The sequence below is a fragment of the Naegleria lovaniensis genome, assembly GCF_003324165.1.
Source record: "Naegleria lovaniensis strain ATCC 30569 chromosome Unknown tig016, whole genome shotgun sequence".
In the NCBI taxonomy this organism is placed as follows: domain Eukaryota; phylum Heterolobosea; class Eutetramitea; order Acrasida; family Naegleriidae; genus Naegleria; species Naegleria lovaniensis.
This window is the reverse complement of record NW_025407838.1, coordinates 560,944-584,746: the sequence shown is the minus strand read 5'-3', so window position 1 is coordinate 584,746 and position 23,803 is coordinate 560,944. Positions and strand designations below refer to the sequence as shown.

Here is a 23,803-nt window from a genome sequence, read left to right as displayed (position 1 = left end):
AATATCAAAGCAAGTAGTCGGGGTTGTGTGGAATAATTAATTACACTGCAACCAATAGGGATCAAGTGATGCTTTTTTCTTTTAGATACCAGTAGGATGTTTCAAACTCAAAATATGGAGATGATTTTTCTAATCTCACAATTCGCTCCACATGGCAAGTCCAAGCAATGTTTTACAGATTTCATTATGACATCTGTGACGTGACAACAAAGGTCGACTTGGAAGGAAAATGTGAAAGAGTTAATTGTCCGTCTCCTAAGCTATGTGTTGCCTTCTATCGAATGAATCGTTAGGTCATACTTGGAAATGATTTTGCAAAAGGAAGAGATTATTCAAAAGGATTAAATTTGCTCCTGTTCACACACCATTCTGGAATGCATTTGATTGGAGAACACTTCCAGCGCAACTCCACTGCAGCACGATTGTGTATCTACAATAATTCAAGGTGTTATCAACTAGCAAAACTGGGTTGAATAATTTGTTTCATTCTACCTTAACGTTCACTTTTGCATACATCCTTTCTTTGATCGGGACCAAGGTTTTGCATTTACAAGCTCACCACTACAAAAAAAACATCAAAAATGGACGCCTCTGCTTTTTCATTGATGATCGAGAAAGGCCATCAAGCCATAAAAGAGGCATCATCACTACTATCATCTTGGTCGGCATCATCATCAAATGAACAACAAATAGTTATTGATAATATTTTAGACAAGCTTGATGATGTATTGGAGTCTCTCCGAAATGTACCAAACGAACCAGCCAGCTTGACAAGTGACAGCCTTTTTTCACTCAATTCATCATTGAATGAAAAACATTTGCAATGGTTCGATCTGACTCAACAAGTGATTCTTTCACAATGTAAATTGTATTTATTATTGTTACGCCAAGATTCATACAAGAATGGGGATTTGATGAATACTCTGGAAATTTTAATCCGAGAATTAATATCCATTCATGAATGGATGAAAAGAAGGTGTATTTCCATATTAAGCAATCCAAACTACAGCATTGAAAGAAAGAATGAAATTCAAACAAAATTCTTGAAAAAATCAATGAATGATTGGGAGCATCAAGTTGCTCCTGTTTTAGAACAAATTTCACACATTACCATTGAGGACGAATATGAAAAGGAACTTTCAAAATATTTACAAAATTATTTAACAGAGGATGGAATTTCAAAGGTTTGTGTGAAAAACAAGAACCAACAAGAGGGAAAGACAGTCCTACTAAATTGTGAAAGCGTGAATGATAAGGAATTAATTTTTAGAGAAGCTCCAATTTGTAGTCAAATTATTACTGACTCTTCTGAAAATCCACTTTACAGAAAAATCGATCACTGTCATCACTGTATGAGAACGATATTTAGTGAAAAGACCATCTCACAATCACCATTATTGCAGAAAGTTCTTTTCGCAACTACTGATACCAACAATACGAATACTACATCATCACCCTCTTCAATTCTTTCTCAATATTCACAACAGCAGCAACATGAGCAACAAATCTGTGTGAAAACAAAACCCATTTCTTGCAGTCATTGCTCTCTCGAAGTTTTTTGCTCTGAAGAATGTCGAGATCAAGCATGGAAACACTATCATAGTTTATTGTGTACAAGAAATTCCTCAGAGTTGCAGTGTGCCTCCTCCACCAGTGAACATCCCATGATTTTATTGGAACGTTTGTCTGTCAAGCAAAGTCGCACAGCTCCCTTAATGATTGCTAAAATGATGGCCTTTGTGGTGAGTGATGTATTCATCAAGCTTGGACTTGCCAATCAAGAAAATGACAACAACATTGTCGATATTTTACATCAATTAACACCACAAGTGATTGAAACACAACTCTCCAAATCGATGCATGTGTTTCAGAGATTTGTTCAACATGAAGCAACTCATCCATTTGACACACTCGCTGTTCAACTCATTCGAGAGTCCATGGAGTTGTCATTGAATCACCTCCCTTCCAACATGGGTATTATCACCAAGCAAGAACAAGAAAATTTGGTTGAATATTTGAAACATCACCAAGATTTGTCAACAAGTCCACTCGTGAGACAAGTGGTAGAAATGATCAGCGATGTTAGACACTATCGCTCTCTTCATGGATTAATTCTTCAAAATTGCTCCACCATTCATCCCATCACAGATATTCATCTCATTGCTCATGAAAATTCAACATTTTCTGAACAAATTTGCCAGGCTCTAAATGTGAAAAATTTCCAACAACAAGCCACTCGTAAGAATGAACTGTTACAACTTTCAATGAAAGGAATGGGAGCTTTTGCCATTCATAATTGTATGAATCATAGTTGTGAACCTACTGCTGTGAGTGTCTCTGATCAGAACAATCATGTCTTGAGTGTTTATGCACATCATGAAAATGGATTGAAAAAGATGGACGAAATTCTCATTAGTTATGTCGATGAAAATGCACCCTATGAAGAGAGAAAGAGAAAATTATTAGAACAATACAAGTTTGAATGTCATTGTCCTAAATGTGAAAGAGAATCGAAAAAGTAACTCTCAGGAGCGACTATTAAGGCACTTGGAAAATTAAATTCACTTTTTCATGACATTGAATCATGATGACCATAACTGAGGAGAGTATAGACGATATCGTTCATGTACCCTCTCACACTCCTTAACTCTTTTTTTCAATTCATTTGAATTTTTTTTCAAAGTTCAAAATCATCCACTTTGCAAACCAAGTAAAACGTTTTTGGACTTCAAAAAAGTTCAAACATCTCCAACGCGAATCCATTCAGAGTGAACCTTTAATAGAGTTTCACAATACAAAGAAGAGCGGTGATAAGCCTTCAATTGAAAAAAAAACAACTGTATGATCAGAGAGAACAATCCCTGGTGCACCACCAATCATACTACTTCATCTCCACGTCAAGAACTTTACCAAGCAAAGTCACCTGTCAAATCAGCAAAAAAATGTCACTCAGACAAAAATTCTTCTCAAAATCCAACAAGCGGAACCGCATGAGTGGACTTTTCACTTCGTCAGCGCTTGATACCTCCACAGAACTACCCCCAGCTTCATTACAACAACAATTCGCAAAAAACAAGTCAACCAGTGACACTTCTCCCAATTCATCCACACCTTCCTCTCTTTCATCAGGACAAGTATCAACATTTAGCGCTCAACAACAACAAACACCACTCAACAAGTCTTCAATTCCATCGACCTCCTCTCTGATTTCAAATACAACTTCCTCTTCGGATTCCAATCTACTCGCGAGTGCTCAACAAGCACCCCATTCAACAGTTTCAGGACTCTCATCTTCACTCTCTCCAAGAAGTCTTGCTTCCCGAAGATATACGATGGACGGTTCTCTGATGCAACCCTTTTCAGCAGAATCAGAGACGAGTTTATATTCACCCACAACTATATTGTCTGTTGAAGACAATGTTTGTACAACAACAAATAATAATAATAATCATCCGTGTACCAGTAATCATCATCATCCTCACGTCAATGATCCTACAAATTCTACAACAACAGAAACAACAATGAAGAAGGCATATCCGCAACAACATCTTGATGAAAGTACTCGACTACTACAACAACAATTTCAAAGACAGAGTTTTTCAGGAACCATGACGACGAGCGTTGAACAATTATTGTTATTATCAGAGGAGCATGTAGAGCCTCATACGATCCGTTCTTCTTCAGAAGATTTAAAGAAACAGACAGCCTCTCTTCAACAACAGGACGCTGCTGCCGTTTTTGATCCTCATCAGCCTTCGATGTGCAATGGAGGTTCAAGGGAGGAGAAAAATGCATCATTGTTGGAACAGCAACAACCATCACCATCATCACAAGATTCCAACAACCAAACAGCAACAAATACTCTGAAGAATCAACCAGAACAACAACCAGAAACAGAAATAACAACGGAAAATACCAACATGACCAAACAACGGAGATCGGTGAGTATGGCTCCAGCCTTTGGTGGTGGTCATTCTACGAGTAGTAGTGGTACAACGACAACTGCTACTACGACGAGTGATGATATGAACAATAATTCCAAATTTAAAGGAATTAGTAGTGAGGATATTCGGAAGCAACAACAAAATACCTTGAGCTCAGGAAGCACAACCACAACACCCACTTCTCTCGCTCCTTCATCTCATCTCGATGTGTCCAATTCCTCTACATCCAATCACGATCATTCTCCAATCTCACCTATAACGCCGTCCTTCTCTACCACTACAACAACAACAAGTTCAAATTCGAATACACCAAACCAATCATCAGGAACCCTCTCTCATGTTCCTTCCTCTTCATCGATGGTCGATCCAAAAGATAGATTTAAAGGAATTGGCTCAAATCCATCATCATCATCAAAACAAAGTTCAAATGGAAAGTCTTCAACACCAACCAATAACAAACCATCATCCACCTCTACAACGGCATCACAACAAGCTCCATCGCTCACAACATCAGCAAGTAAATCATCGATGGATAGGATGAGAAGCTCACACGATATTGGAAGAGATGCCAAGAAGAAGGACTCCAAGAAAACACTGACCATGCCCTCTCAGTCCAAGAACAAGATCGTCGTGATTGGATGTAGAGGAATTGGTAAAAGCGAAATGGTTTACAAATTCCTTTTCAATGAAATTCGATATTTCCATCAATTGAAGAAGGAAAAGGGGAGGTTGATGGAAGAGTTGAAATCTGTCTCGACACCCACTTCGCCGACAACATCCAATACCACCACTTCCACAACAACAACAACGAACGACACCTCCAACATCAGTTGCACCACCACTACGGATCCACCATCATCAATACCAAGTAGCAAACAAAATGGCACAACACCAGTTTCATCTCCACCTCAACAACAACAACCGCCAACACCTTCTGTAGCATCTTCATGTACTTCAGACGTATCAACACCTTCTAGCCCTCCAATTACGACCACACAACTCAACTCAACCAGTACCACAACATCCACTGGTATCGGAGCTACCGCTTCCACCAATGACTCACTTCCAAAAGATGCGAGCCAAATTGTTGAGAGCGAGATTGATATTTCTCTCAAGGCAACAGATACTTTGGAGGTACGAAGATTAAAACTTCTCATCATGAAGAAGGATCAAGAGATTAAAAAGCAAAAGGAAGAAATGGAAAATACAATTCACGAGCTGTCGAATATGTGGAAAAAAGAAAGAACCGAAAAATTGGATTTGGAACAAGAATATGTGGAAAAAGAGAACGAATTGAACCATTACATTTCAGTGGTAGACCAAATTCATACTCTCATTAACTTGGATCCAAATTCCACCGACTTACCCGATCCTTTTGGCTTTAAATTATCGGATAATCCTAACAATAGTATTTTGAGCCCAAACAGAAGGAAAATGAGTTCTCATCAACAACCTGTTGCCAATACGCTTGCTACTCCAAAAACGGGTATTTCACAACAAATTCCAATCACCACTATTTCATCTCCAACTCCTAGAAATAATTCAAACAACGAAGAATTTTTCGATTTACAAAATTTCAATCCAAGCAATTCTGTTTCATTGACACCCATGTCTGCACAACGAAAACCACGTCACTTGAGGACAGAGAGTACTTTCCAAAAATTACGAACCAACCAATATCAAGTCGTTGCTCAAGATTTTAGAAAATCTGTTGGGGCTGAGGAGGACGCCGATGCATCAGATCAAGAAACAAACAGCCTTGCTGCCGCCACAAATGAGATTGAAAATGATAACGAGGATGAAATTAATCTTTTCTTGAACGAGTTCAATAGATCTGAGGAATCAAATTTGATCGTCACAAGTCAGCTTCCAAAGCTTCAGCCAATGACCCACGTTAACAAAGCATCAAATTCCAACTCTGAGGACAGTACTGGCGAGGAGGATACAGAAAATGATTACTCAGAGAGTAGTGATATCATGTCCGTTTCTTCGAATGCTAGCTCTGGTCCAAAAACCAAGGTTTCAGACTCTAAAGACAGCATTACTCAATCGGGTGTAACGGCTAATAGTTTAATTTTCCCAAGTGCCGGAAAGCTAAAATCTCCAACAATAGTTCAGTCAACTGACTACAAGTACGACGAAAATCTCTTTGTAAAACTCTTGACACCTAGTTTCCATTTAACCGAAGGCTTGAGAAGATTTAACACCGGAAAGCCAAAGGATGCTCTCAAATATTTGACAGAAAACGGTATTTTACCAGATGTTGAAGCTGGATTGACAGAGTCTGGAGAAAGACCTGAGGCTGTCATTTCACGATTTTTCGCCATTGCAGATTCTCTAAACAAGGAAAAATTAGGAGAGTTCTTTGGAGATCCTAAGAATACTGTTTATTTGGAAGAGTTCGTCAAATTCCATATTCAAGAATTACATAGCGACGAGAAGAAACCTGGAGACGATACCTACATGAGCAAATTCGATCGGGCTATTCGGTCATTCTTTATCCAATTTAAATTACCAAAGGAAGGTCAACAAGTGACCAGAATTGCGGAAGCTTTTTCCTCTGTCTACAGCAAGTACAACAAGAATGATGGAGAAATTAATGGAAATGAGGAAGCATGTTATCTACTTGTGTGTTCAATCCTTATGGTGAACACTCAACTTCATAACCCTGCCTCAAATATCAAGCTTACTCGTGATCAATTTGTTAGCATGTTCTCTCTTTATAAGGATGTGAATCAGGCTTTCATTGGTTCCTGCTACGATAGTATAGCCAAGAATGCCATGGTATTTTATGACGAAGACATTGATGCTGAGGACCGTACCAATTTTGAAACAGATGACCAAATAGATCTCTTTTTCAAGTGCTATAAACCCAAATCGTCCTCCTCGTCATCGTCAACACTCAGTACCTCACAAAGTGAAGTTCAATTACATCCACACAGGGCACTAAAATCGCTCAGCTTGGACAATGAAAAAGTGAAGCAACTAATGGAAGGCTCCATTACATTCTATTTCAAAGCCAAGGTAATTCATGATGGTGTGATTAATCGAATTCAAATCAAAGATTCAGATCCAAACTTGGAGTTGGCCACTCAGGAGGGTATCAATGAAGCAGGTATGACTGTGACCAAGGTAAAGCTCAAAGATCCATCCCAAGTGAATGAAGAGGCCAAGTCTGGTAACTACTTTATTTGCTCTTACAGCGTCACAGACAAGACAAGTTTCCTTATTGTAGAGCATATTATCAAGGCCATTCGAAAAATTAAGCGAAAAGAAAGAAAAAAGGAAACTAAGAAAAACAAATCAAGCAAGTCGAAATCCGCGTACAACACTTTGACTGGCTCTGTCACAGAAGAACTTTTGCAAATGCTCAACGATGATGACAGCGATTACAACAATGACAAGTTTATGGTATTGGTTGGATGTAAGGCAGATGTGCCAGATGAACAACGTCAAGTTTCCAAGAAGGAAGGAGGTGAACTCGCTCTCAAGTATAGCATTCCATTCTTTGAAGTTTCGAATCATGACATGGTTGGAATACGGAAGGTGTTCCTTAATGCTGTGGATTCACTGAAGAGACAAAATGCATCGTACGTGGACGCTGTGAAACAAATGAACGACTTCCACAAGCGAATGAACATTGCCAAGCAAAACAAGAAGGGCCAAGTGGATGTCAATGCACTCGCCATTCTTCCCAAGTGTTACATTTAACACTTTTCGTGTGTTGTTGTTAGAAGTGTTTTATTAGCAAACAACATTCTTTTTTCTCCCAAATTTTGTATCATTTCCCTTTGATAATGTTTTAATTAAAATAATCACAATTTTGTGAACGACAACATGCCAACCAACGTTCGCACGAAAAAGTTTATTTCCAAGCACAGACAAATTTGGACAAAATCAAAGAGAAATTTGTGAAAAAAAAAATATCCACATCTCATAACGCTGTAAGTTTTGCATGTTCTTCTTGACGTCAGTATTAACAACGGAGTTACGGAACTCTTTGATGCCATACCACCGGTGGTGTAACACAATGAATCACACACTTGATGATAACCCTATTGTGATAATGTTTGCAAACTCGTGCCTGGGAAATGATTGTTCTTATGGAATGATAAAATTGTTTGCATCATCGACGTCCTCCTAAAATTCTCATCCGATACGTTGCATCTTCTTCTTCTCCTCCTCCTCATATGACAGTCTCATCATCTCACAACAACATGTCTGCCAACTCCTCCTCCGAAACTATTGAAATTGCCAAAGTCGTTAATTTGGACTACAATGACTTGGTCAATGATGTGGATTTGACGGACAAGATTGCTGAAGCCTACGGTCCTGAAGGATTAGGTTTATTGACTGTTTCCAATGTCCCCAATGTGTTGGAGTATAGACAAGCTATTTTGCCTCTTGCCTACAAGTTTGCTAATCTTCCCGAAGAAGTTAAAAACAAGTATGTGCATGAGCAGTCCAATTTCTCATTCGGATGGAGTCACGGCAAGGAGAAATTCAATGGAAAGGTAGGTAGTATGAATATTAATTGTGATGCATTGGACAATGGATTCAAACTAACTTGTTGAAAAACCTTGGCATGACCATGCATTCGGTTGCCATTCAACATGGACAAACACACATTGTATGGACAACACTTAGACTGATGTTTTCAAGGGTTCTTACTATGCAAATCCTGAAGTAGATGTACCTGTGGAAGACAAGGAGACTCAAGAAAAGTATCCATTTTATTGCACACCAAATATTTGGCCTAGGGAAGATCTTCCAGAGATGGAGACTGCGTTCAAGAATATGGGACAACTTGTGGTTGCTGTTGGTTTGTTGGTTGCCAAACAATGTGACCGTTATGTTCAAAAGCATTGTCCTACATGTGCTCCTAACATGCTCTACAATACCATTAGTGAAAGCAAGAATACCAAGTCTAGACTTCTTTATTATTATCCAAGAAGTGACGAAGATGCTAAGGAAGAGGAGGTCGAAAGTGACGATGGCTGGTGTGGTCTTCACTTGGGTAAGTATGTCGCATATGGTACTTGTTAAAGTGGTATCTTGCTGATATTGTGACATTGCTCAATATATCACTAACGACTTGAACAAAATAGATCATGGCTCATTGACCGGTTTGACTGCTGCCATGTATTTCAGGGATGGTAAAATTGTGGAGAATGACGATCCAAAGGCTGGACTCTACATTAAGGGCAGAAGAGGAAATTACATTAAGGCTGGTTACAAACCTGATCAATTGGCATACCAAATTGGTGAGAGTGCTCAAATTCAATCCGGTGGATTATTACAAGCCACTCCTCACCTTGTCAGAGGTCCAAGAACTCCAGGTAAGTAGTCCATGTGAATATGGCCAAAACAATTCATTGACAATGCTGTTATTGCAACTGTGGATATGACATTGGTGTGATTTATGGAATACCTTGACAATGATACTGCATTTATTCTCGTTACATTGCAATTTATTCCATGGAATATTCTTGATTGTTCACTCTTTCAAACGTTGATGATATGAATGTTGTTGTTACCCACAGGCATTGGTAGAGCTACATTGGCTAACTTTATGCAACCAAAGCACAGTGATAAGATGGACATTCCTCCAGGAAAAACTGCCAAGGATTGTAATGTCAAGCATTTTGAAGAGGGAATGACATTCCACGAATTTTCAGAGAAGAAGTTTTCAGAATATTACTAAGATGGTTTAAGATGGTTGATGAGAGAAGCTAATCCAAAGCTCCAAATCATCATGATTGATTTTTAAACGAGTCAGAAATATTACAAGTATTTATCCAAACACATGCCAACAAACTCCGCTGGTAAATTTTGGCTCTTGTTAAACCACCTCGTAATTTGTGTGTACTATGATCATCCGTAAAAAAATGCCTCAACACCGTACTAAGGCTCGTTATTTATTGGGAGTCATTTTGTTGGTGCTTTGTTTCAGCGGTTATACTTTGCTGGAGAGTACACTGGCCACATCATCTACTTCCGACCTCCCGTCAATCAAAGACACACCCAATCTTGATTCAAAGCAACAAACACCCTTAGAAACTCCAAAACAATTATCAAAGGAGGTGTATGATAAAGTAATGGCTACGATGGATGCCCTTCTCAAACGGCTACACCAACAACATTTATCCCTCAAAACGCAAGTAGAGAATGCTCAAATGCAGCTCTTGATCGCCCAACAGGACGAACAACACGCCCGTACCACCTACGAGAAACTTCAAAAGCAATACTTCGCATCCAAATTAAAGAGAGCATCTGCAGCAGCCAAGCTGAAAGCTGCTTTGAAAGCATTCAAACAAGCACAGAAAGAATCAAGCAAATCGCTCTCCCGATACAACAAAATGATCAAGGCAAAGACCGATGTTGACGGAAAATATCAACAGGAACGAAAGAAATTGGCAACTCTCAAGAAGAAGGCTCAAGAATTGTTAGATATTCGCAACAAACAACAGAAAATGAATTAAGGATTCAATAAATTATTATTGTACATTACGACACAGGCACACTGTGAAGAGCAGTTTTTGTCATTTATTGCTTCGTCTTTCCGATCAGTATTTTTTGAACCATGCCAGAAATTTCATCAACAGAGTCAATTTGCAACAATTTGAGGCAGTCACTTTTGAACGCCTGATTTTGAGATTGATACACAATGCCACTAATGGCTTCAGCCACCATTGGAATATAATATTGTGTCATGAGGGCTTGCTTCTTTTCCTTCTTGTTTAGAAAGAGATGAGGTAAGGCAGATTTACAGTGTTCAAACAAAGCCAGCGAGAGTGACTGAAACATGGCTTTTGTCAGTTTGATTCTAGTTTTGCAAGTGGTCTCAATGTTAAAAGCAATATAAATTGATTGAAGAGAAGAGTTAATTGAACCGACTTGCCCTGATTCAAGTCTGAGAACCCATTGATTTACGTACTTATTAATCCAATTCACAAGCCACTCTTTTATACTTACATTAGGCGACTCTTGTCATCACAAGTTGAATTTACATCTTGAAGACCAAAGGTATTGAGCTTGTTGTTTAAAGGTAGAATTAGATTCATCATTCTCTGTGAGAACGACAACGACTTGGACTCCCATGATGTCTCATAAAAATCATCAACCTGATTGGGATGACTCGAAATACTCAACTCACACTTTCTGTTCTTTGCTTTCACTCTTTCCATGATGATCTCTTCTCTTCTGTCCTGTCCAAGTATTTCTCCATTCTTACTCAAACTCGTGAACACCAGCACTCGATTCTTATTGAATGCTTTGTCATGTAACGGTTGCACGTTGGAAGAATTCAAATACTCCACTTGAATAAATGCACTCAGTTGAGTTTTCACAATTTCCGGTTGCAGACTGGTCACCAAAAGCTTTTCAGAGGTCCAACGTTGAGACCTACTTGCTTCAACACATTGACAAGGGTCAAACACAAACTGAGACGAGAACATTCCCAGCGTTATTAATTCTTTCTGTATAAGAGGAAGTGTTTCAAGAAAAGATTGTCCCATCGTCAAGACCAAATGAATGGAAGTAAACTCATCTTCCTTTTCCTCTTGTCGTCGTCCCAAGAGCAATTCTGTAACACTTGGATCCAGTTTTGAGGTGAAAGATTCCATACCCTCAGCGCCATCAAGAGTTTGTTGATCGTTTGTAACGAGTACGATCTTGAGTTGATCAAGGTCGTCATTCCATTTAAGGATTTCATGTTGCACGTCCGTACAAAGGCTTTGTTCCTTGAATGAGGTTGATATCCCTTTCATCCAAATGATTCCGACAACGGTATCCTCTTGTCCTTCCTCTTGTTCGTTCTGTCTTTTACGTTTCTTGTTGTTTTGAATGGATTCAGAAATTGAAACAGTTGGTATCAATTGTACCCGAAACATCTCTTTGATCCATTGTTCTTTTGCTAAAGCTTTATGAAACCTGTCTGAAATCTTTGAAAACCAAAAACAAGAGAGGAATGGATTTTGAGAGGATGGATTTCAATTCCAGTCATTCGCTGTTCCTTTTAAGAACGTACCTTGAGAACCATTTGTGTTGCAAGAGTCAACTCGGCCATTTTTAATTGATAATCATGTGTTGTGAGGCTTTTTGAAAAACAAACCGTAAGGCTTGAACCGTAAGTGGCATGGAAGGCTTGAATCAAGGGAGGTATTTTCTGAATTGTTGTAACCTTTCCTAATTTTCGTTAAATGCTACAGGTTCAACGAGTTTTGAAAGGCACAGGTGAATGACATTGATGAACAACCAAAAAAAAAATTTCAAAGTTGACGCTCAAAATAACGAGAACTACTATAAAATGATAGAAGTCGTGCTGAATGATCGTCTCGGAAAGAAGATTCGGGTCAAGTGCAATGAAGATGATACGATTGGAGATTTGAAGAAATTGGCAGCGGCTCAAACTGGAACAAAACCCGAGAAAATTCGTCTTCAAAGATGGAATCAAATCTTCAAGGATAATATTACGTTGAGTGATTATGAAATTAGTGATGGTAGCGGAATAGAATTGTACTATGAATAATTTATTTGTAATATTTATCTTTTTTTGTTAATTAATTGTAAATAATAGTTATCATCATCAAAAGCATCTCGGAATCAAAATCCAGCAACATTATTGATATCTACAATATTTTGAAACAATAAATCCATTGATTCTTACAGACGAATAATAACAACACAAACAAATGATGAATGAAAATGGATGGCTACGGCCATATCACGATGAATGCACCTCATCCCGTCCGATTTGAGAAGTTAAGCATCGTCGAGCTGCATCAGTACTGAGGTTGGAGACAACTTGGGAACCTGCAGTGCTGTAGCCTTTTTGTCCTAGGGAAGGCTTAGTAAACCTCATTGTTCTTGAATTGTAAGATCTCTACTGATATTTATTTATATTCGTGATCCATTACAAAAGATTTCAAGAAATTAACCCTTCCTGAAGTGGGTGTTCATGGTCAAATAACTTGGTGGTGGCGTGGTTGCTGTTAGCTTCCTTGTCACGATCGTCGTTAAATCAAAGATTCTTAATCAGGAAGCATTCGGCACCGCGTGAGATGTTGCATGCCCTTTGTGACTTGAGTTGGGTCACAAAGGGCGTGACTGCAATACGAACGACTGCATAGAAATCATGATTGCAATCGTTTCTTTTTTTACTTTTACAAGAGACGCTTGTTTGATACGATGCTGGAATTGAGTGTCTATTTATTGCAATCTTGTACAATTTTCACGAAGTATGCAGATGTTGAAACTTTCGAATTGAAAATGCAAAGTTCAGATTTTTCACGACACGACTTTTGAAATGCTGACTTCAACGCCATTAATTTTTAGGACGAGGAAACCTTGCACATTGTTCCATCAGGCCCTTGTCAACTGCATTGTTTACACTCGAAAATAGTCACAATGTAGAGTCGAATATAAATTATTCATCAATATCGTCATTACCAATGCCTAATACTACAATGTCACCTTCAAGTGATTTGGTAACTTTTTCAAACCGTTCTTCGTCGATTGTACCCGAGTTCAATAATCTATATAGAACACACTGAAAACATTCACTTCTTGAAAGACCATCACATTCGTCTTCGGTCAACTCAATCAAACTATTTTGAAAAACAACTTTTTTCAGATAATTTAACTGTTCAGAATTTGACCAAGAATAGAATGATTCGAAAGGCGATCTGTTACGTGAAAACGAGTTTGTGCACAAAGCATCATTGCTATCCACACTAAATGTTTCTCTTCCGTAATCAGGAGAAGTAGATCTTGTTAGGGAAATGTACAATGGATATCCATAGCCAAGAAATATCACGTAATTCATTTGAAAATAATTGCCAAAGTTTTGAATATTTTCAATAAACACTTCCTTAAAAACTCCTCTCATCAGTTTACAAATGACAGACTCAGTAATGACAACATTCTCGGATAAATACAAGTCAGTATTAAAAAATTTTGTTTTCGCGTTCTGTAATTGGAGACGATGCTTCTCCAAGGTCATCTTTTCGATCATATCATCAATTAAGGATGAATTAGGCTGAATCATGTATTGATTTAAACTCGAAAGGGTCTGATGATAAAAGTATGACCTTCTTTTTAAAATAATGTACCACTTTAAAACTTTCCAAGCGCTGTCTAATTGATGAAATTCATGCCATCCCAATTCATCATCATCATGTACATCCCTTGATGAATATCGTTTTCTTGATTTCTTTTTTCGTTGTTGATTACGATCAAAGTTTGTTGTCAAGGTAAATTCAAGTATCTTCACTTGTTCCGAACTCAATTGAAATATATTTTGGATGTAACAAAAAGCCAAGTACTCGGAAAAGAACACATGATTCCACTTGGTACACAGTGTAAATAATTTACAATCATTCCAATCATTGTAATGATGAAATTGAAGAATTTTGTAAATTATCACTGGATCATCCCAGCAGACGATGGTCGACGACGACGAAGAGGAAGATTTAAACATTTTTTGTTTAGTGATTAAAATCTTTGATTGGAACAACAATTAATAATCGTTGTTGAATGTGTAGTAAAATATATAAAAAGGTATTTTTCAATTGCTACATATTCAACAGCCATGAAAGAACAAGAACCACAAATGACAACACAATATATGAATTCACGTAACTTTCACGTCACTCTGATTCATTATTTTATTAGCAATGAAACAACCCTTCTTATTGAAACAATTTTTTGAATAATAATAAATTTTTGGATGTTCAAAAAAAATGCAAACGCACGATTTACTTCTCTCGCCTGCTGCGGCTGCTACCACCTCTTCTACAAGCGGAACTGATTTCTACTTTTCATCCTTGCTCGGTAGGGTCTACACGACCGATAATGAGAATGATACCAACAATAAGAATAGAATTTGCTTCACTCTGGATGGAACGAAATTACTTTCTCCTGCCGGAAATAGAATTACTACGGTGGATTTTGCATCAAATTCTAGCAAGACAAGTTTTTATGGACACAAGTACAATATTCAGTCATTTTGTTTACTTCATAACAATAGAGCTTTATGTACGGTTTCTCAGGACGGAACCATGACATTGTTGAGTTATCCAAAGGGAGTCATTTTGTCGAAATTTGACAAGTTTTTGGAGCCTCGTGTGGATAGTGTCGTTCCATCTCCGAATGGACAATTGGTCTGTTTCCTTGGTTCTAAGTGCTCAATTTACAAATTCCAATCGACTGTCTCTCCCCAAAATAATCTCTTCAATGACACTTCCATGCTTCACCAAACATCTTCGCGACCAATTAAATTGGGTGATGTTAAGGAGGCTGTTTGTCATACTTGTGCCGATTGGATTGGTTCGCAGTTTCTTGCTGTGGGAACCAATGAGGGTATTGTTCATGTTTATAAATTAGATTTGGAACAAAGTAGCGGTATTGAAATGGTTGACCTCTTTTCCAATCATCACGCCCTTTCAGGCAACAAGGATGAAATTGTTGGATGCTATTTCGTTTTCAACAAGACACAACGAAAAAAGAACCCAGGTCAAATTTATTCCATCGACACAAAGGGATGCTTTTTACATTGGGCATTCAATCCAACTAAGAAACAATGGCAAATTTTGAAAAAGGTCGAGTTATCGAGCAAGATAGATCCATCTAAGAAAAATAAGCAAACACGAGGAGAAGGAAAATTAAGAATCAAGTGTTGTAGCTATCATCCAACTGCCAACTTGTTAATTTATGGTATTGGAAATTCAGGATGTTTTGAAATTTTTGACATTGAAAATCAACAAATTATTTACAGATTGAGCAAACCACATAATATTGACGGCATTCAATTTTTGACCAACTCTTCCTCCATTGAGCAATTATTATTGCAGAATCAACAACCAAATTCCGTAGTTAACATTACTTCCAACAAGATGGATGAAGACAATGACATTTCTACCGATGTTACTCTCCCAAACAGCACATGGATTGCATTTTCAAAGGAAAATCAACTCGCTGTTTTCGATTATGAAAGTGAAACATTTATTTATAACCAATCCAACCACGCTTCACAAATTCAAACATGTTGCTACAATGAAAATGGACAGCTACTTGCAAGTGGTGACTTTCAAGGAACCATCAAAGTATTCTCAACGGAAAACAATCAATGTTTTTGCAACTTACCCAATGCTCACTCTGGTCCCATCACAGGAATGATATTCAGTAGACCTCCTGGATCAAGAGACGCTGCTCTCTATACAAGCAGTCTCGACGGTACTGTGAGAGCTTTTGACGTTTTGAGATACAAACAATTTAGAATGTTCACAAGTTTAGATGCTGAAGGGTTTTCATGCCTCACTGTGGATCCAAGTGGTGAAATTGTAATTGCAGCAGGAAATACGACCTATAATATTTACATGTGGAATGTACAGACAAATCAATTGCTAGAAGTGATCAAATCACACACAGCTCCTATCACTCGTCTTCAATTTTCTGTTTCCAGCGAATCGACTCTCATTTCGAGCTCTTGGGATAAAACTTGCAAGGTTTGGAATATTTTCAGTTCAAAACAAGCTGCAGAACCTATTGAATTTTCGGCTGAAATTTTGGATTGTGCTGTTCGACCAACAGATGGAGCTGAATTGGCTGCGGTCATTATGAATGGTGAAATTCAATTCTTTGACTTGTTGAACGTGAAAGCTCTTGGATACATTGACTGCAAACGAGACATTCAAACTCTCTTCTCCAATCCAAACGGTGACTACTTTTCATGCATTGCCTACACTGGTGACGGTCAAAACGTCTTGTGTGGTGGTAAATATCAACCATTTGTATGCATGTATAATGTGGGGCAGAAGGTGTTGATCAAACGATTTATTGTTAGTTTTAACATGTCATTGGAAGGAATGTTCGATATGGATTTATTGAATCCACTCATTAGGAAATTAAGAGATGACAGAAAAGACACCCGAAAGAGTGGCAACAAGAGTAAGAAAATTGGTGAACAAGTCATTCCTGGAAACCAATTAGAACTGAAACCCAATATTCAAGTAGATAGAATTTGTGTGAGTCCAACCAATAGTGAATTTGCACTCGTTTCACCCAATGAGGGAGTGTTAATATTTACCAATTTGACGAAAGAAGGGTCATTCCAGCCACTCGATATTGATCCATCCATCACACCTGAATCTATTTTAGCACTACTTGAGAAGGAAAGCTATACTGAAGCTTTGATTAATTCGATTCGGTTGAATGAACCAAATATTTTGGCCAAAGTGTTCAATGCCATTCCTGTGGAATCAGTGCCACTCATTGTGAGATCGATTCCTGACAATTATCTCGATCGATTTTTACAATTTTTAGCCAAAGAGACAGTCGAGTCCAAGAGATTACAATTTTGCATGTTGTGGCTGAAATCTGTGCTCGCCCAGAGAAAGTTGTCGAGTGCAGCTCATGGTGCCAACTTTAGATCATTGGTGAGAGCGTTACAACAAAAGATGGCAACATTGTCCTATCTCACACAACAAAATCAACACACACTCGACTTTTTATCGAGCTTTACCAAGCCAAAGAGAAATATTCTTGAGGAAGAGAAACAACAGAAAAAGAAGGAACCAAAGAAGCCAGAGAATGAAGTCGTGAGAGAAGAAACTTTAGAAGAGCAAAAATTGAAGGCCATGCTAAAGGCAAGCAGTGCTACCAAGTAATTGTAAAGATGAAAATTAAAAACTCAAATAATTCACGTCAATTTTATCAATCTATATTACTAGATCAAGTCACAGTGAAATTCGGGAAAGGATAAAGTTTTTCCCATATCAACGTTGCTGCTTCTCTCATCACTTATTGGTGTTTCCATGAAAACATAAGCAGGAGGCGATGACTGATTTGAGCAAACTCGGTGATTGGTGTTTAAACCAAAATAAGCTCCATAATAACATTGCTCTATTCTTTCTAAATAAAATTCTTCATTAAACTGTGAAGCAAATCCAGAACTTTTGATTTCTTCCCTTACTTTCAACATGAATTCATTGTCTTTAGTAACTTCTTCTGGGACATAATTCAGAAAAGCTTGACCTCCATATTTTGCAACCTGTAACAAGAACTGTTTATCACACAACAGTTCGTCAGAAGCAAATTGCAAAGAATGGTACCCTTCTTTGATGGCTTCCGACACAATTTCTTGGTCATTTTTCAATTCATAGCTCGCATATTCGAGAGCCCCACTGTATTGTTTGACAGCTGCCAATACGACCTCCTTGTCATCATAGGAAACGTATTGCAGCAACGATCCATGTTGAGATATGGCAAGTAAAACTACGTCCTTATCATTCTTCAACTCTATTGATGCAAATGCAAGAGCATATCCATTTTGACTTATGGCAGCCACTACCACTTGTTTGTCTCTCTTCAACTCGAGGGAGACATATTTCAATGCCCAGCCATTTTGAGTGACAGCCACTAGTGCAATTTCCTTGTCATTCTTCAAACGATCAGAGGCAAATTGCAACGAACAACCATCGTTTCTTACTGCTTTCAAAACAATGTCTCTATCATTCATGAGTTCATTACTTGCAAATTGGAGTAAAAATCCAAAGTGTTGAATAACCTTCGACATGATTTCGTTGTTTGAATAATCGAAAGAGTGAAAGTTGTCTGGACTAATTATTTTGAGGGCTTGTAGCATGAAAGCATCATCTTGAAGTAAATACTGGGGTGTCCATCGCAGTGCATTCTTCGTTTGTTGGATGGCTTCCAATGTCATTAATTTGTCCTTTTTAGAGTCTCTGGAAAACTCAAACCATTGTAACGCTTCGCCATTTTGTTTCAAAGCAGTGAACACAATATCCATGTCTTTCTGAAATGTAAAACAAGCACACAGTGCTTTTCCGTTGAGTCGAACGGCTTCCAACACAAATCGCTTGTCATATTGCAGCTCTCTGGAAGCACGATATAAAGCTTGAGCATCTTGTTTTATGGCTGTTAATAACACTTCTGGATCATTCTTAAAGTATTTCTCGGCAAAGAGTAACTCTTCGCCTTTGAGTTGAACTACTTGCAATACAAACTCTCTGTCTTGTTTTAGCTGTGAAGATGCATATATCAATCCATAACCATACTTTTGGATATGATTCAACACAAATTCAGGATCATTCATAAACTCTACAGGGAAGAAATTTGAATATTTCAATTCCCTATTTAGTAGCCATTTCTTCTTTCCGAATTGTTGTTTCAAGAATTTCTTTTTCAATAATAATTCCAATGAGCTCTGAATAATTTCCGGAACCTCCAACATTTCATCAAATGAAGAAGAAGAAGAATTTAAAAAATCAACCAGTATGATCCTCAACGGTTGATGTAACTTCTTCATCTCCTCATCATCATTATGTTTGGATGACATTTTTTTTTACACGTTTTCCTTAATGCATTCTTTTCTGATCTAGATTTATTATTGACCAATGACATGAGTAGAAATAAAAGCACTGAGAGCTTTGGCCATTTTTTCGTCACCAGAAACCGATGGATGACCACTGCAGCCCCAATCGTTGGTTTGGAAATTTCTCCAAACATCTTCCAAAGAGGCGAAATGAACAGTTTTTCCATAGCTTGGTTGAGATTGTGCAACCTTTTTGATGAACTCGCCATAATTTTCTGTCACTACCACGCTCTAAATGTGATCAGTAAGAAATAAGGAATCAACCAATTGTGAGTGAGTGTGATGAACAATGATTTTCGTATAAAAATTGATAAACACAAGTGTCATAAATATGAGAAAAACAAATCAGCAGAATTGAACCTACCACCAATACAAGTTTAAAAGATGGTCCTTTGAGTGGTAAATACTTGCTCATGATAAAATCTATAAAATGTTGATATCCAGTACTAAATTCTTCATAGGATGGTCTTGGTGGAGTACTGAAATCATTCGTTCCAAGTGTAATCACAACAATATCTGGTATAAAATTCGAAGTTTTGAAATCCCAATTCACATTTGGATTATTTGCCAATGTTCGAGGATAATACACTGGGAATGGATCTTTGGAAGTGGTATTCTTATCGGCATAATTTCTCACCACTCCCTTTCCACTCCAACATTCGACATGAATTTCAGAAGCTCCAAGATATCGTGCGGTCTTTTCCACAAAACTTTCATGAACATCTTGAGTGTTTGGTGTGTAAGCACAGGGTGGTTTTCCTAAATTTCCATAAGCACAAGTAATAGAGTCACCAATGAATTCAATTTTCAGAGGACTATTTGTTTGAATCATGGTACTTTTGGATTGTAAAAGATGTTGTGTTTTTTGATGAGAATTCACTGGTGAAAGAACAAAGTTTTCACTTTTAACAAAAGAAAAGCCATAAAATGTTGCAACACCTAACATGGCTTCTGTTCTCTTTTCAATCTCAATTTCAAGAGTATATGTAGTAAGACCACCAACTCTAGACCAAGAAAATTCTACTCCATATCCAACATTATTATTGTCATGATTAGTGACAAGTGTCAATTTTTGCAAGAATTGCTTTTGTACGGTATTGGATACTCTCCACAAATAAATGTTATATAAATTTCCAACATCTTTCATATGAACCAAGGTTTTCAACACGGCATTGGCAGAATGAAGAGATGAATTTTCCGTATAAACGATTTGAGTTGAAATAATCACTCCCGACCAATCAAATTCAATTCCACTATCATTGTTTTTTCTCAAAAATCTTCCGTTACGGAATGAAATGACAGAACCTTGATCATCACGAGACTCATCGATTGTGGCAGGAATAAATAAACAGGTGGCATCGCTCATCCGATCCTTGCAAGGCTTATTTTCTGAAATTGTTTGCCCATGAATGATCGGAAGAGCTAGCATCAAAAAACAACACAAAATTGATACGAATAAATAGAAAAATGCTAATGCCGATTTCATGTGTGATGACGAGGAGCTCAGTAATTGATTTTGTGTCATTTTTTTTTAATGATCTTTTGCTTTGGCAGCGGGTGAATCAAATTCCATGTACATATGAATGTTCAAGGTCTGCTAAAGACTTCTTGTGGACACATCACTCTTTTACTCTCAACAAGATTGAAGACAAAGGACCTAGTGTTAGAATCCAACTGGATTTGGTTTTATTGTCATCATTACAACAAGGTTATTGTTTCAAAAGGCGCCGAATCTTAATAATTAGCTCCGAACGGACCAAGTTGAACGTTGATCCACAATTCCAAGATTGAACTTCAATTTTTACATTGTAATTGAAAATCAACGATCCAAGAGGGGAGTTTCTGTTTGTCATAAATATATGGAATAGAAATATATTCATCATTCCTTATTAACAACAAAAAAAATGTCTCAACCAAACCATTCTCTCACCAAAGCCTCACTCGCACCAAAACCAGGGGATACCACTGTTTCATCCGAATGGTTGGAATTCATCTTGAGAAAGAAGGGAATATTGACCGATGAGAATCATCATGTTCTCTCTGTAGAGATGAATGGATTGAAGGATAATAGAGGACTTGCAGCAGTGATGAATCGATTAACCGTTACCTATTCCGATCCTGAATGCCATTCCTTGCCAAAAACATTCATGTTGAAAACAAGTCAAACCAGTGAACAAGCGAGAGCTCAATCCAGTGCTCGTGGACAATATCGAGAAGGATTGTTTTATGATAGTGATTTAGTGGAGCAGTTGGAGGTTTCGAAAAATGTCTTGTATGGATTTGGATGCGAAAAAACTGGTGAATATGTGTTGCTGATGAAAGATTTAAAAACTAGTGATCATGTGGTTGGTGCTAATTTTGTGTTTGGTAATCAAGTTTGGGGAATGCCAGAAATGAATGTCAAACTTCCTGAGCCAGTTTCTGTTTTGGAACAAATGTATTTGACTTGTGCAAGGTTGAATGCCAAGTTTTGGAAAGACCCATCATTATTGAGTCATGGGTTTTTGAAAGCTTGTGGATTTTACAAGGGTGAACATCGAGATGTATGGGAATTTGGAATGGCCAATGGAAGAAAGGCTTGGGAAGCTGCCAAAGAAAGAAATGCTCAAAGTGAACTTTTCAAATTCTCTGAAAAATTAATTGGAATTATTGATCGATCCTATGAATTGGCAAGTTGGGAAAATATGCAAAAGGCCATTCATGAAGAACCATTTGCTTTGTGTCATGGAGATTTTCATGCTAGTAACATGTTTGTGAATGTTGAAAATTTGGAATTGTCCTTGTTTGATTGGTCTGAAGTTGGTATTTGGAATCCAGTGACAGATTTGGCTCAGACTCTCATCTCTGATGTGAAACCTGAAATTGTCGCTCAAAATTCCAAACATTTACTGAAAACTTACTATGACGAATTGGAGCGTTGTGGAGCTGACTTGTCTGATTTTTCTTTTGAAGCATGTTGGAACTGTTTCTGCAAGAATGGCCCAGAACGATGGATTTGGCTCTTTTCAGTGTTGGCTTCCCTATCTTTCATTCCTGAAATAGCTGTGAAATATTGGCACGACAATTTGTTGTCGTTCATTGAATCTCATGGTGACTATCCAGTCTATAATTTGAAATCCATTTGTTAATCATTGAGAGAGTTTTGATTTGGCACTTTATCAATTGCAAACCAGTGTATTGAACTATTAAGAGTTACAACCAAATTGTAATCTCTACAACAGGATTGTGTGAAATTAATTGGAAAATAAACACAAAAACGCCCTTGATGAATCTTCACATTTCACAGGCTGCCTCTTCCAACAGACTCTTTGATTACGACACTGTTTCGGGTACATCTCAAAAAAATGTCGCAACAAACCGAGCTCACCCGTTCTATGAAGTTGGTACTTGTAACAAGCCTTCTTGTCATTCTCGCCACTTGTGGATCAATGACAACTGTGTTGGCTGTTCGTGGAGTGGACATGAGTTTACAACAATGTCAGACTGCCACATTGGACAATTGGCGTTGTTTGAAGAGAAATGGCTTTGATTTCGGTAGGTGTTTTTTCGGAACTTGTTAAAAATTGATCCGAAATTCAATGATTTTCTTTTGATTTTAAAAAATTATTTTATTTCTAAATGTGAATTGTCACAAAACACACAATAGCCATCATTGAAGTATGGAACGGAGGCTATCAATACAATAATCGAATTTTACAATGTGTCCAAGACGCCCGTGCTGCTGGATTTCAATACGTCGATGTCTATGCCTTCATGTGTCCCAATTGTCGAAACAATTATCCTGCCTCAGCAGCCATCGAAACAATGCTTTCCCGATTGCATGATTCCAAAGTCGATTATGGTCAATTATGGCTCGACATCGAACAATGCAACGGATGTTGGTACAATGACTTATCGTCCAATGCCAATTATGTCACAAATGCATCGATGGCAGCTGAAAAGTATTTTGCAAAGGAAGGAATGAATCGACGTGTTGGAATTTATTCATCGGTCTATGAGTGGCAACAAACGGTGGGAGGAGAGAGTAATTTGTCGCATTTACAATTGTGGTATGCTCATTATGACAATGCAAGTAATTTCAATGATGCTTGGGTGAGTATTTCATAATGTTGATCGTGGGTTAAATGAATAATCATTTCGTTGCTGACGTTTTGGTGAATGAAGGCCTATCATTTTGGAGGATGGACTTCTCCAGCTATTAAGCAATATTGGGATCATGGTCCTGCTGAATGTGGTGTCGATGTGGATGTGAATTTCTACTGAGTTGTAATGGTGGTTTGTCATGCAATAAACCTTAATATCTTACAGATATTGTCTCGTGTTTGATAATACAGTCCACCTTCAGTCAGCTCGGTCGTTTTCATTGTAAAACATTTTCCCCGTATGGAAAAATCCCACTGTTTCGATTGGTTCTTAAATATCTCCATAAACGACACACAGTACCATAAATGTACATAAACAAGAG

At 37.8% G+C, this 23,803-nt stretch overlaps 11 protein-coding genes across 11 annotated transcripts; 7 read left to right on the top strand and 4 right to left on the bottom strand.

The window, feature by feature from the left end:
• Positions 1–581: 581 nt before the first annotated feature.
• Positions 582–2,522, top strand: C9374_002839 (uncharacterized protein; the record flags this gene model as incomplete). Its single annotated transcript, XM_044692300.1, has 1 exon — positions 582–2,522. One exon carries the CDS (start codon positions 582–584, stop codon positions 2,520–2,522), a length of 1,941 nt encoding a protein of 646 aa, XP_044550385.1.
• A 420-nt stretch (positions 2,523–2,942) lies between these two features.
• Positions 2,943–7,655, top strand: C9374_002838 (uncharacterized protein; the record flags this gene model as incomplete). Its single annotated transcript, XM_044692299.1, has 1 exon — positions 2,943–7,655. The coding sequence occupies one exon, from the start codon at positions 2,943–2,945 to the stop codon at positions 7,653–7,655; it is 4,713 nt and encodes a 1,570-aa protein (XP_044550384.1).
• A 506-nt stretch (positions 7,656–8,161) lies between these two features.
• Positions 8,162–9,648, top strand: C9374_002837 (uncharacterized protein; the record flags this gene model as incomplete). The annotated part of the gene is made up of 4 exons (XM_044692298.1): positions 8,162–8,458; positions 8,592–8,961; positions 9,053–9,283; positions 9,488–9,648. 4 exons carry the CDS (start codon positions 8,162–8,164, stop codon positions 9,646–9,648), a joined length of 1,059 nt encoding a protein of 352 aa, XP_044550383.1.
• Positions 9,649–9,832: 184 nt separating this feature from the next.
• C9374_002836 (uncharacterized protein) lies at positions 9,833–10,426 on the top strand (the record flags this gene model as incomplete). The annotated part of the gene is made up of 1 exon (XM_044692297.1): positions 9,833–10,426. One exon carries the CDS (start codon positions 9,833–9,835, stop codon positions 10,424–10,426), a length of 594 nt encoding a protein of 197 aa, XP_044550382.1.
• A 64-nt stretch (positions 10,427–10,490) lies between these two features.
• On the bottom strand, positions 10,491–11,836 carry C9374_002835 (uncharacterized protein; the record flags this gene model as incomplete). The annotated part of the gene is made up of 2 exons (XM_044692296.1): positions 10,491–10,857; positions 10,920–11,836. 2 exons carry the CDS (start codon positions 11,834–11,836, stop codon positions 10,491–10,493), a joined length of 1,284 nt encoding a protein of 427 aa, XP_044550381.1.
• Positions 11,837–13,371: 1,535 nt separating this feature from the next.
• C9374_002834 (uncharacterized protein) lies at positions 13,372–14,424 on the bottom strand (the record flags this gene model as incomplete). The annotated part of the gene is made up of 1 exon (XM_044692295.1): positions 13,372–14,424. The coding sequence occupies one exon, from the start codon at positions 14,422–14,424 to the stop codon at positions 13,372–13,374; it is 1,053 nt and encodes a 350-aa protein (XP_044550380.1).
• A 262-nt stretch (positions 14,425–14,686) lies between these two features.
• On the top strand, positions 14,687–17,611 carry C9374_002833 (uncharacterized protein; the record flags this gene model as incomplete). The annotated part of the gene is made up of 1 exon (XM_044692294.1): positions 14,687–17,611. One exon carries the CDS (start codon positions 14,687–14,689, stop codon positions 17,609–17,611), a length of 2,925 nt encoding a protein of 974 aa, XP_044550379.1.
• Positions 17,612–17,670: 59 nt separating this feature from the next.
• C9374_002832 (uncharacterized protein) lies at positions 17,671–19,302 on the bottom strand (the record flags this gene model as incomplete). The annotated part of the gene is made up of 1 exon (XM_044692293.1): positions 17,671–19,302. The coding sequence occupies one exon, from the start codon at positions 19,300–19,302 to the stop codon at positions 17,671–17,673; it is 1,632 nt and encodes a 543-aa protein (XP_044550378.1).
• A 48-nt stretch (positions 19,303–19,350) lies between these two features.
• C9374_002831 (uncharacterized protein) lies at positions 19,351–20,863 on the bottom strand (the record flags this gene model as incomplete). Its single annotated transcript, XM_044692292.1, has 2 exons — positions 19,351–19,569; positions 19,703–20,863. 2 exons carry the CDS (start codon positions 20,861–20,863, stop codon positions 19,351–19,353), a joined length of 1,380 nt encoding a protein of 459 aa, XP_044550377.1.
• A 379-nt stretch (positions 20,864–21,242) lies between these two features.
• On the top strand, positions 21,243–22,466 carry C9374_002830 (uncharacterized protein; the record flags this gene model as incomplete). The annotated part of the gene is made up of 1 exon (XM_044692291.1): positions 21,243–22,466. One exon carries the CDS (start codon positions 21,243–21,245, stop codon positions 22,464–22,466), a length of 1,224 nt encoding a protein of 407 aa, XP_044550376.1.
• Positions 22,467–22,682: 216 nt separating this feature from the next.
• C9374_002829 (uncharacterized protein) lies at positions 22,683–23,601 on the top strand (the record flags this gene model as incomplete). The annotated part of the gene is made up of 3 exons (XM_044692289.1): positions 22,683–22,872; positions 22,985–23,430; positions 23,503–23,601. The coding sequence occupies 3 exons, from the start codon at positions 22,683–22,685 to the stop codon at positions 23,599–23,601; spliced, it is 735 nt and encodes a 244-aa protein (XP_044550375.1).
• Positions 23,602–23,803: the final 202 nt, after the last annotated feature.